The sequence below is a fragment of the Eretmochelys imbricata genome, chromosome 2 (assembly GCF_965152235.1).
Source record: "Eretmochelys imbricata isolate rEreImb1 chromosome 2, rEreImb1.hap1, whole genome shotgun sequence".
Classification (NCBI taxonomy): domain Eukaryota; kingdom Metazoa; phylum Chordata; order Testudines; family Cheloniidae; genus Eretmochelys; species Eretmochelys imbricata.
Window position 1 is genome coordinate 138,091,533 of NC_135573.1, and position 13,477 is coordinate 138,105,009.

At 42.1% G+C, this 13,477-nt stretch overlaps 1 protein-coding gene across 1 annotated transcript in view; it reads left to right on the top strand.

Moving 5' to 3' along the window:
- Positions 1-13,477, top strand: part of DNAH5 (dynein axonemal heavy chain 5) — a 308,983-nt gene that overhangs the window by 108,421 nt on the left and 187,085 nt on the right. Inside the window, exons 9-14 of the mRNA XM_077809166.1 lie at positions 776-883; positions 1,696-1,815; positions 4,028-4,243; positions 5,952-6,059; positions 7,164-7,249; positions 8,437-8,758. Of these exons, the coding sequence (XP_077665292.1) occupies positions 776-883; positions 1,696-1,815; positions 4,028-4,243; positions 5,952-6,059; positions 7,164-7,249; positions 8,437-8,758 (960 nt within the window). The remainder of the gene's footprint in view (positions 1-775; positions 884-1,695; positions 1,816-4,027; positions 4,244-5,951; positions 6,060-7,163; positions 7,250-8,436; positions 8,759-13,477) is intronic.

Here is a 13,477-nt window from a genome sequence, read left to right on the forward strand (position 1 = left end):
GTTACTGGGTAGTGAGTGTTCCCTCTTTAGGGAATACCAGGCCAGATCTGACAAATGCCTCAGTTTCTGTGACATCCAAGGACATGCAATGCTGACTCTTTTTTTACTAATTTCAAAATAAATTTTGGGTGTTCAGAGCTGTGCCAAAGCTAGGCTGAGGAGGTTTATTTTTTCATTTGTTACTCATTATAACTTACTTAGTCAAAGACCATGGCCCGAATTTGTAAAGATATTGAGGCATTGCAGTGCTCAGCATTGCAACACCTATCTGATTTAGTCACTAAGGGGACAAAAATCCCAATTACTGTTAGTGAGATTTAGGCTTCTAAGTGCCTGACTGTGCCAAGAAGAGCTGTGTGTAGGCTTGAACGATTGTCTCTCTCACCAACAGAAGTTGGACCAATAAAAGATATTACCGTACCCACCTTATCTCTCTAATATGGTGGGGTCAATACAGCTACAACAACACTGCATAGTTAAATCAGTGGAAGATTGTGTAGACAAGGCCCTAGTTATTTGTCCCTTCTAGATTCCATTTTGCATCTCTGTTGTCTGAGCCTGAATTGCAAGATTTTTCTCAAAATAATCAGACAAATTAATCACAGTGGTTGGGCTATCAGATAGGTTAGCTAATGCAGTAAAGGGAATGCACAGTAGAAAAGAGACTGTCAAATTAGAAAGGTGACACTTTGTACTCTCTCTGCATATTTGTAAATCATACAAAGTACAAGGCAGTGGTGAATTTCACTGAGAGACCTATGGTGTTTCCTTTTAGGTGTCCATGGTAGATGCTATTCCAGGTCTCATAAATGCAATAAAAATGATTCACAGCATTTCACGTTACTACAATACCTCTGAGAAGATAACCTCACTGTTTGTGAAGGTGGGTGCACACAACATACTCTCTTTGTATCAATATCACTTTCTGTACAAAACATCCAGCTTACTTATAATTAAAAGATCCCATGGGGAGACTAACACAAAGGGATCCTGGACATTTAGTGAGACCACGTTTGTCTCAATGTATAGAATTCTTGACTCTCCTTTGAATGTAGACTACATTAAAATGCCGATCAAAAGAATCTAGACTGAAGTCTTGTAAATGATGAAAATAACCATGACAAGGGTTTAAAAACTCACTGAGCCCTTGTGGGGAATCTTTGAAAGACAATCTGGGCTAAACTCACTCTGGCCATAAGCAGGTGTGATTGTGTTGATTTCCATGGAGTTACAGCTGTTTTTGCCAATTGTGAATTTTGCGCTCTGTATACAAACAGTTTTGCTAACTTAGCTCATTTCTTAACTATCACTCCTCATTCCTGCATGAAAATAGGAGTTCAGTTTAAGAATGCCTCTTATTTATTCCCTCCCAGTGCAGTCATCTGGGACATAACTAGTTATACTCCACTCACAAGGCGCAAAATCACTTTGTCACCTCAACCTCGTTTGGCACATTTAAAGTTCTAGAATAGCCCATCTCTTGTGTAGTGACTTGATCAGCAGCATTTTGGCTGGGGAATGGAATTGAGATTGGCTGTTGGAGGTGAAACCATTTGTCTACACACGTGACTGGAAGCTTTGGCACTTCATGTGCAGTCGGCCAGTAGCAAGTAAATGGGGGACATAAAATGAAATGAAAACAAAGCATGTTAAATCTGACCTATTCATAAGAATAGAAATTAATTTTATTCTTAGGTAACAAATCAGATGATAACAGCATGTAAAGCTTACATAACTAACAAGACTGCCACCATCTGGGACCAGCCTCAGGAGATGGTTATGGAGAAACTGCAAGCAGCTATTAAACTTAAACAGGTAACCTTAAAGCTCTGTGTGATAAATAAAAGTGCAAAGAATGTGTGGCCTCAGGACTGGATTCTCCCACCCCACTCCCTTATCTAACTGCTGGTGTAGAAGAACAGGGGGGACATGTTCTCCCATGCAGTCTGGGGAGTGACTGACTGCCTTCATTCCTGGTGCGTAAAGACTGCCTCACTGCTTCTTAATCAAGTATGCAAAAGTGGCCAAGACATTTTGGGTCCTCTTCTCTACATCCCTTTCCTTGCACCTATTCTACCCCTGAACTTGCATGTAGTGACCTCATGCTGTGGTGGTATTTTCCTTTGTCATCATATTCTGAAAGTCCTGGGTACAGAGCCTGTTTTAAAGTCTCTCTCCAAATGCACTAACTACTTTAGAGTCATTCAATATTAAGTACTTTTCTTCAGAGAGAATCCCATAATGAAATTTACATAGATTCTTACAAATGTTTCCAACTGCCTTGGTCCTGTTGGTATTTGTGGTGTATTCTCTGCCTTTGTCTAACAGGGACTGACATTAAAGAATTCATTGCATACTGAAAAGTGAAAGACAGTTCTCTAGTAAAACAGTGGGCCAAACTATGATCTCACTTTCCCTGGGAAAAATCTCATGTGTAACTCCATTTCCTTAATTGAAGTTCAGCTAAGTATTTAACCTAGAATAATTATAATCAAAATCTGGCAGCATATATTCAATGGATAAAATTTCCAATCCTAAAGTTGCACTACAAACTCCATACCTACTTACCTAAATATAAGCTTTCGTTTGGGTGCTTAAATATGAGGGTAGCTCTAGGCACTCAAGCCGGTGCATGTTGGTCATTACATCTAGAAAGAATAATAAAAGCAGGAAGGAAACATTCCTCAACTCTTAATTAGCTCCAGAAGAGATTATGGGTAAACTTTTGAAATGCCTAAGTGACTTTTGAAAATGGCATTTGGGCTCCTAAATCACTAAGGGACTTAAAATTTTCCACATAGATATTGTTAACACTGCAATGTTTGGGATTTTCTTGCCCTCTGAGTTCCTCCAGAAATATGGTAGTCATGGCAAGGAGGTGGGTGGATTGTTAGAGTGAATACATGGCAACCTAGTAACTTGGAGGAGCTGCTGAACTTAACCAGAGCACACTCTGGAGATTTGCATACTGCCTATAGTCTAAGGTGGGGATTTTTAAAAAAAGCCTATTGGAATTTGGCAACCAACTCCTTCGAGCCCCTTTACAAAAAAAAATCAAGCCTTAATATCTAAATTAAATATTTTTCATTTGCATATTGAGAAGCACGAGTTTGGAATTAGTCCGATTCACGAATGTAGGGATAGATTATGAATCCCTTATTGTCAGGGGCAAGCAAGCAGTCTGGGCCAGGATTTTCAAAAGACTAGTGATTCTGGGTGCTGAACTTAAAACACTGTAAAGGGGGTGGATTTTCAAGAAGTTCTCAGCATCCAACCTTAGAAAATGGTTTAAAGTGTTACAGGTTCAACACCCAGAATCACTACACACTTGTGAAAATCCTGGCTCTTCAGTAGTCCTTCAGATTAGAGTAATTGTACTCAACTTAAATGGGGCTATCTGCGAGAGAAATTGTGTACGAGTGATATTAAATTGTTCAGTCTGACCCTTGACAGAACAATTTTTTTAACCTGATTATAGTAAGGTTTGGTGCAGTCCACACAAGACAGAATAAGTGTCTTTGTTGCAACAGAATTTATGCAGTGCTTTACTATAGGAAATGATTTGGGAAAACTGAAGACACTGTTACACAGCAGAACTACAGTATTTGGTTTGTTGTCAGTCATATCTGCCTTTATGATAAGATAAACCTTGCTCTAGCTACTGCCCAACTAAGGGAAAGTGAATTGGGTTCTTTTTCTACATGTTAATTAAATTCCCACTTTTGAGTTCGCTTGTATAGTGTCATTGAAGGGTTATTTTGATGTAGCTAAGGATGTGATAAGCAAACTGAATCTGTGAATACGAAGACATAATGAATGTGGAATCCCATGATGCCATTTCTCAACCTAATTTGTCAGAGAAGAACTGCACTAAAGACTCTGTGTAGTGTAGACAGGTGATTACTTGATCAAACTTACCCCCCTCCCCAGCTGATTAGAAATGGTGACTGTCTAAATTCTATTCTAGATTATGAAAATGAAATGTTTATAATGTCTGTCATGTTTGTTCAATTTTGTTGTTTCCAAGGAGTATCAAAATTGTTTTCACAAGACAAAAGAAAAACTAGAACAAAATCCAGCTGAAAGACAGTTTGATTTTAGTGAGATGTATATCTTTGGAAAATTTGAAATGTTTCATCGACGTCTAGTTAAAATTATACATGTCTTCAGTACCATTACAACCTACTCAGTTCTGCAAGAATCAAAGATTGAAGGATTGGAAGTTATGGCAACAAAATATCAGGTACACACCAAGCAAATCTTGCCCTCTCACATCATTAGGGAGAGTTGGAATTAAATCAACAAATGCAGATGACAGACTATGGAGAAGTTTTAAAAATAGGCTGTACTAACCTTACTGGGTACTAGTCCGTTATCAAAGATGTGTATTGTTGAATCTACTTGAATGCATGAGACTTTTATAGTTAATATAATTGCTGTTAAATAAGCATTTTCCATCAGAGGTTTAGAGGGAGGGATAAATGTGCAAAGAAGGGAGTATAAGCAAGAAAGGTTGGGGTGAAATAGGCAAAATATGCAAAACATGGATAAATGCAAGAGGTTAGGGCAGAGATACATGGATTCCTTATTTCCTTTCCTCACTATTCCTTTCACAGTCAAGTGCACAATGTTATGATTCTATCAGTATAAAAATGAAATTCATAGTGTTTGAACATTGTGATGGGAGGTCACCTGTTTAGGTTGTCTGGTGCTGATGTTTCACTGTTACAGCTGTGCCTTAAGATGAGTTGCCAGTAAAGAATTGTCTTGATAATGGTCTTAGGGTAAAACTCCATGGACACACTCAAGATCGATTGCACCACTGAAGCCCTGTGTTAAGAGTTTTATGCAGGCCCTCTGTTCAGGGGGAGAAAATTTATGCTTCATTCTGAACTAATACATATCATGTTAAGCTGTTGATGGTAAAAATTAAAGGCCAATTAAAAAAAAAAGGCCTGAAGGTCATTATGAGGCCATGCTGCTATTGAATAGTAACAGCCTTATTTAAATTACTGAACTATGTGACAGTGTCATAGGTATCCACTGTCTTGTGGTTGGCTGAAACACTTGACAAGTAAAGGTTTCTGGAGTCCATTTATCAGTTGAATATGATGAACAAATGTAATAGTCTGTCATTTAGTTGCTATCTTAGATTTACTTTGTTCATGGAAGAAATCATTATAACAAGGGAAAAATCAGTAAGTTTAGATTAAAATTTCTTCACAATGGTGAATCCATCTATGCCAATGAAAAATATGGGGTTGGACCTGAATGATAAGTGGAGCATGACAAACAGCTAGCATGCTGAACTGTGGCTGATCAGCAGGAGCAAACACAACTTTTAACAGTATTATCGGCTACTGGTGTCAGGGGGCCAACCAATCTATGCTTCCATTTGTGCAAACTGCAGCAATGCTGGAACAGTGGGCAGGTAACAAATGCTAGGGCTGTTCATGCAGTGGAATGTGGTTCTGAATGTTCCTCTTTTCATCACAGAATACATAGATTAAAGGAGAATACTATTAATGGTGTGTTTTTGTTAGAAATTTAACATGAACTTTTGTTCGCTTTGTCTGATATACTACTACTTTGCACCAGAGTGTATTGTATGGAAGTGTTGCACACTTGTATGAGAAAAAATTATTTATAGGTAACAAATATGTTGAAATGAGAAAATCACTAGGCTTTGAATTTTCTATTAGTTTCTACATTAAAACTGTTACAATAGTGTTTTAAAGTGCCACTCCTGTGGTCTGTTTTATATTATTTTCCTTGTCTGTCACTCAGATTGTTTTGTTTATGCATCTGAAAAAATGAAGATTTTAGTATCTGTAGTAGAAACCACAGAACACAACCTTGTAAACCCAACAGATGTAAGTAACTGAACATGACAGATTGCTTGATAAGGCAACTGTATTCTGATATTTTGTTTTCTTTCAAAAATTGTTTAGAGCATTGTTGCCATCATGAAGAAAAAGGAGTACAACTTTTTAGATCAACGAAAGACTGATTTTGACCAGGACTATGAAGAGTTTTGCAAACAGACCAGTGACCTTCATGTAAGTTGCATAATTAAGTGCTTGGTGATTTTAGGGGGGGCTAGGTTTAGTACTGCTAATTGACTGGAATGCCAAAAGGGGAAAATGTCCATTTGAGGCAATATCAACTTGTTTATGTATAACCCACACACCTCCTGGGTGTGGTGTTCTGTCCCATCTAGTGGCACCAAGACCACTTAAAAAAGAGTTAAATGAGTCTGCTCTACAACCTTAGCTAATAGCCAGTTGGCTTTTAGCTCATGCGGTAGAGGCTCATGCACTAAGCTCCAGAGGTCCCAGGTTTGATCTCAACGACCGGGGTCTGTTGGCATTACATATGCAAGCTCTGATTTAATGGCTGGAGCACTTAAAGTGCTTTTGCTCATGGATCAAAAATACAAATTTCCATTTAGAATGAATGATAAATCTAATACCACTCCAATATCACACAGAGCCTTAGTGGATTATCACTTCCTATCCATCCTGAGATGGATACAGCCTTTGGGACTGTTTATAGGGGCTACACATTGCATTTAACTGTCTACCGGTAAAACCAGACTGGTGCATAAAGTCCAAAACACACATAGTATTCCAGCGCAGGGAATAGTAGAGGATGCTCACTTTTACAGAACTTAAGCACCTCTCCTCCTATTTCTCCCGAAAGAGAAGTTCCTACCCCTAATCCTCAAATGCAGGCTCTCAGGGGGCTGTATAATCCAGACAAATTGCACACACTTTAGGTTCCCTAACCACTGGAGCCATGTAAAGCTGATGGGAGAACGAGGTTGCTGTACTAAGCCAATATCCGTGTGAGAGCTTGATTTAGCTGCCTTGGAGAAGGAAAGCGTTCCCTCAGATTATAGTTGTTAATGTGGTTGAACAGTTGAGAAGACAAGAGCTTCTGTGATCTCTGTAGCTACAGAGGGACCTGGAAAGGTAGATTGCTTTTCTGCTTTTTTTTTTCTTTTTACACAACATCGAAAGTAGGATAATTGCAGCTGTTATCAGGTAAGTAGTGTGTGTTCATGTACAGTATGTGATAAACACACCGACAGGTAGTACTTTGTATATTTAATATGTACACTCTGCAGAGCTCTCCTCAGCATAACCTTTTTCCTTCTCCAGAATCAGTTAAAGACCTTTATGGATATCACCTTTGAAAGGATTCCAACCACTGAAAGAGCTCTTAGTATGCTGAAGAAATTTGAAAGGTAAAGGGATATTTATAAATATTTCTAGTATGCCCTAGAGTAGCATACTAGTTTTCTGCACATTAGGTCAAATATAACCTCTTTTGACACAGAAAAAATGAAGAAATTGGCTATAAAATGCTTTTGTTCTTGTTGGACATAAATTGATACTTGAGTAATCATTTTAAGTATGTCTCTTCACCAATTCTGATCAAAAGAAAGGATCTACTCAGATTGCTTTAAAAGAAAAGCTTAACGCTTCTGACAATCTGCATAAGTAGAATTTATTTCTGGGCAGTTGCATGGCCAACACATTTGTGAGATCACATGATCTTACTGACCTTAGATGACAATGTAAACTTTATGTAAGGATAATGGTTCTTGAATAATTTCTTAAGCTTTTTAGGGTCAAACATATTTAAGTTCTACATTGGTAATTTATGCCTTATTGTTGAAGCTCTCCCCCCCGTCCCCCTAGCACATTGATTATAGACACTGGAAAGAAAAAATCATTCAATGTTTGTTGTTGTTTTATATCCCTAATGCAGTATCCAAAGTTTATTTATTTTTGTCTGTCTTTAAGACTGAAATATAGCACAGGAACTGCTTGTTTATAATGACTATCTGCATGTGGACTGAAGGTTCTCTTTTGGATATTGAAATTTATTTATCATCATCATATGTCAAGATGCAGCATGCTCAATATCTCATTGCCATGGTTAGCTGTGGTATCAATAGCTGAAGATGGGCTTGCAGTACTGCTTTCAATCATTAAAATGGCAGAATGAAGGGGAAGCTCAGTCTGTACTGTCACAGTTCTTCTGCCCTATTCTGTATAACTGAGTTCCTGTATTTCATGCCATTGGTGGGTTCAAGGTTATGTTACTACTTGTTGAAAACCATGTGATCTTACACTTGAAGATAGCACTAGTGAGATTCCCTTTATATGGGTGATAGAGAGATATTTCTAGGCTTATTTAGAAACACTTTCTGTTACACTGTTTAAGCCAGGCCTAGCTTCTGGTTGTAGGAATGTATTTTGGAAGGTGTTGCTGAATATCAGGCTGAGAATGCACTTGTCCTCCCACAGAGCATACAAAAGTGTGTAAAAATGATTGTACATTCAAACTGAAAACTAGAAGAGCCTCCTAATCACTGAAGTCTTGTGGTAACTTTTCCAATGATAATCCTTGTTTTTTTTTAATCAGATTAGAAATCCCCAATCTTGGCATTGATGAAAAATACCAGAAAATCCTTCAGAACTATGGTCATGATATTGAGATGGTCTCTAAGCTGTACACGAAGCAGAAAAATGACCCTCCTTTGGCTCGTAACCTGCCTCCAATAGCTGGTAAGATCTTGTGGGCACGCCAACTCTTCCACAAGATCCAGGAACCAATGGACCTCTTCCAACAGCATCCCACTGTTCTGCAGACAGGAGAAGCGAAGCGCATAGTCCGCAACTACAACAAAGTGGCAAAGGTCCTCTTGGAGTTTGAGGTTATTTATCACAGGGGATGGCTTCAGCAGGTAAAATGTTTCACTTGCTGCTGTGACTGTGAAAATTGAATTGTTTTTAGTGTTTTTGCTGCTGTATGAATGCCTAGGGACCCATGGTGTTCGATGCTGTATAAACATGGGATAAGTGGATTGCCATAGTATAAGAAGCCCCTAATTGGCAGAGTACTGGTATAGCTAGCTGCTGTACCTTCTCCTGCAGCTCCCAGCATGGGGGTAAAAATTGGGTGGGAGAGGGAATGACGAGAGTGTTATTGTGCTTTAGCTATTTTCCACTGGCAGATGACCTCTTGGGGGTCATGGCCAACAGCTGAACTTTAGAGCACTTCCTATGCTGCTTTGAAGTGTCATGGGATGGGGCCGGCATAGAACTGAAACCATAATCAGGGCTCTGTAACTGGCTCCTTTGCAGGCCCTCACACTGTACTGTGTCCCACAGATTGTTTTCTGAAGAGAATCTGGCCAACTTTCCTGTTGAAGTGCCTAGCTCAAAATGAAATGTGTCCATAATTCAGGCAGCATACTATGCACTACGGGCAAATTCTATCCTTACTGTTCATAGCAGCATTAGGGGGCTGGCGGCATTACTGCTGGCAGATCATACTTGTTTGAAGCCACAGAGGGTGGATGGATATGGACTAGACCACCATCTCAGTGCTTGAGAACAAGGCTAAGCTCCTTCTTTGCTGCTGTAGGAGCACTGGCGATGATCAAAGCTTCCTACATGCTCTCTTCTCAGTACACCCACTTCACAAGGTATGATTCTTCTTTGAGAGATGTCCCTGTGGGTGCTCCACTCCGGGTGTTGGTGTGTCCCTGCGCCTTCACTCAGAGATTTTTACAGCAGTACTCGTACCAGTCATGCACACACAGAGCCTGCCTCCCCTGCTCTGAGTGTACCTTAATAGTATGCATGTGCGACCGGTCTCCTCAGTTCCTTCTCTACCATCCCCAGCCTGAGGCAGAGCTCAGTAGACTTGTTAGCGAATTTCTTCTCTCCCTTGTTCAACTTGTTTTCCCTCTTAGTTTAGCTTACCAGTAATAGGTACCCTTTTCCCTTCTCTTCTGTTCTCTTTAAAGCAAGCAAACAAACAAACAAAAAACCCACCTTTTTTTGTTCCTGTCAGCGCAGCCGCTTCTGATGTGCCTGGCTCTCCGGGTTTTAAGTGCTGTTCTAACTGTAATGATGCCATCCCTCTTTCAGATGGCCACTCTAAATGTATTAAATGTTTGGGGGAGTCCCACATCCCCAAAAATGTGCCCACTGCAGCAAGTTGAAATCCAGGGCATGCAAAGACAGGGAGCTGAGGCTAAAACTGCTCCTGCTGCAAAAATCTCTCAGACCAGCCTCAGACCCGGGCTCTGACTCTGCTGTACACTGCAGTCCCCCTGATTCAAAGAGACAAAAGAAAACTTCAAAAAACCATCAGCCTCTCTCACCCACAAAGGGTATTTGCAGGGACAAGCCTTCTCCAGCTACTGCTTCCCTCCCTGCGCTCCCCCGGCTGAGTACCTTTGATGTGACGGGCTCCTCCAGCACCGTGCGAAACCCACCTGCGGCTGCGGCAGTCACACTAACCTCCGGAGCTGAGCTTCAGGCTTTCAGTTGCCTGCCTCTCACATGGCACCATTTGGCACCGCAGTGGAAGTGGTGCCAATGCATACTAGCCTGCCTGACTCCCCGCAGGCTCCTCCCACTCTCCTGGCACTGTCAGCCTTTGAGCTAGCCGGCAGTGACAGAACGCTCAGGACACCGGTGCAGAGGAACCCCTTCTCACAACAAATTCCTCTCGCTCAGCCCTCCCCTCACAGAGGCATCGCAATTCACACATTCAAGGGACCTGCTGGTGTCACCTATCTTGCAGTCATCCCTACTTAACACCTACTTCTCTCCGGACCCTTAGGCAAGGTCCGCACAGCTTTCCTCCAGTGATGAGGAATCTAGGCTGCAGGGAGGATTTTCACCTTATCAGATGTTCCGTCCACAGACCTCAATCAAGAGAGGTCATAGAAAAGCTGCCTCGTCCTACTCAGAGGGTCCTGCCCCATGGGGCGTGAACCCCTGAATGGCACCACCCATGCCCTTCCCACCACAGTGGCAATATTGGGCTCCATGGGCTCCTTATACTCAGGACCACACTCATTATATCAATGCAGCCAGATGTGAGACCTGATTGGTGCCACCAGCTGACCACCCTGCCACTGACTCCAGACACGAGGCAGCCCTGTCACAACTGCAAGAGCAAGCACGGCCTGCCTCTAACCCAGTAGAACCAGTTGTTCCACCTGATGAAGCATTGCTTCCTCCTCCTCCGAAGTCTTCAGACGACTTCTCAAAATTTCAAGACCTGTTTAAAAGAGTTGCCAATGAGCCACGAATTAACCTGGAGGAAGTTCCTGAACAGCAGCATGAGCTAACTGACATCCTGCAGCCCTCTTATTCTTCTAGAATTGCATTACCTATCAATGCAGCCCATTTAGAACCTGCCAAGGCCATTTGGCAAACCCCAGCTGCAAGCCTGCCTACCTGTAAGAGAGTGGACCGAAAGTACTTTATTTCTTCCAAGGGCTCAGAATTCCTTTTTACTCACCCAGCGCCAAACTCGCTGGTGGTAGAAGCAGTTAACCAAAAGAACAAACACCAATTTCCCTGCTCTACCACTTCCGACAAGGACAGTTAGCGATTAGATCTGCTTGGACGTAAGGTATACACTTCTTCCACGTTGCAGTTTTGCATTGCTAATTATACAGCCGTTCTAGCAAAGTACGACCACAAAAATTACAATAAATTCATGGACTTTATTGTTCACATTCCAGAAGAAAAGAAACAACAATTTACAGACATAGTTTCTGAGGGACAAATAATCTCTTGCACTACTCTTCAAGTTGCCCTTGATGTGGCCAATACTGCAGCACGGTCCACTGCCACAGCAGTCGTGATGCGCCGAGGGTCATTGCTGTCATCCTCTTTCTTTCCCAGCGAGATCTAGAATACCAATAAGGATCTCCCCTTCAACAGTGACAAACTATTCACCTCCACCACAAATGACGTACTCCACTCCATAAAGGACTTCAGGGCAACTCTCCGGTCTCTAGGAATTCAAACCCCTATGACAGAAGGCGACAATATAGTACCAGCCTTACCAGCGACCGCGCTACCCCACATACACCCAGCAATTCCATAGATCTCACGAGCAACAGCAACGCCAGAGATCCAGATACCAACGCTGCCGTCCCAACTCCTCGGCAGTGTCTCAACCCCCTCCGACCAATAATCAAATTTGAAGCCTTGATCGAGGGTATAGAAAACAATATTCTCACTTCACACAGCCTGCCCCTCTTTTTGGTCACCGCCTATGCCCATTCTCCCATCAGTGGTGCAATATTATCACCAACAAGTGGGCTTTAGAGGTTGTCACAGTTGGCTATTCTATCCCTTTCCTCTCCCCGCCTCCCACCCACCCAACCTCCCCGTCTCTCTTCAGGGACCCCTCTCACGAGCAACTGCTCCTCCAAGACGTACAACATCTCCTTCAATTGGAGGCAGTGGAAATTGTCCCCAAACTACACAGAGGGAGAGGTTTCTACTCCCATTACTTCTTAACAGAAAAGAAAACCGGGGGATGGCGACTGATCCTCGACCCCAGGCGGCTAAACAAATTTATCAAAAAGCAAAAGTTCAGAATGGTTACCCTACCACTATAATCCCAGCGCTGGAGCAGGGCGATTGGTTTTCAGCCCTCAACCTCTACAGGATGCTTATTTTCATGTGACTATTCACCTAGTCCACGGACGTTTTCTTTGTTTTACCCTCAGTTTGACACATTTTCAATACAGAGTATTGGCCTTTGGCCTATCTACCGCCCCCCCCCCCCCGAGTTTTCTCCAAACTCCTAGCAGTGGTCACTGCCCACCTCAGGAAACGGGGTTATAATATTTCGTTACCTCAACGCTTGTCTCTTCAAAGCCTCAATGCTCGACGAAGCTCTTCGATCCACACAGCTTACCGTTGCTTGCTTCCTTTCCCTTGGCCTGCAAATAAAAAAAACAAATCCAGTTTATGTCCTACCCAACAACTGGAGTTCATAGGAGTGAATCTCGATTCCCGAATGGGAATAGCATGTCTCCCACTCAGTTGTTTCAACAACATAAAACTCCTGGTTACAAAACTTCACAACAGTCCCCAGGTCACTGCATGAGACTGCCTGCAACTATTAGGCCACATGGCCTCATGTACTTTCGTGGTCAAAAATGCATGCCTCTACATGAGGTGCTTCCAAGCTTGGTTGGCCGTGGTTTACAGACCGAACGTACACACTTTTAAACAAGCCTCTATCCATACTCTTCAGAGTCAAAGACTCCCTCCGATGGTGGACAGTTCCCTCCAACCTCTGTTAAGGAGTCCCTTTTCTCCAGGACTCTCCATCACTCATCATCACTGCTGATGCATTCCTCGCAAGATGGGGAATGCACACGTCCCACCACACAGTCCAGGGGATATGGTCTTCCACCGAAGCCTCCCTACACATAAACGTCCTAGAACTGTGAACCAGACGCAGTGCCTGCCATCACTTCTTCCCATTTATTCAGAACCAAAATGTTTAGATAATGACAGACAACATCGCATGCATGTTCTATGTCAACAGGCAGGGAGGGGCTCGATCTCACTTGCTTTGAACAGAAGCCATGAAGCTCTGGAATTGGTGCCTCACGAACAACATCCGGATATCA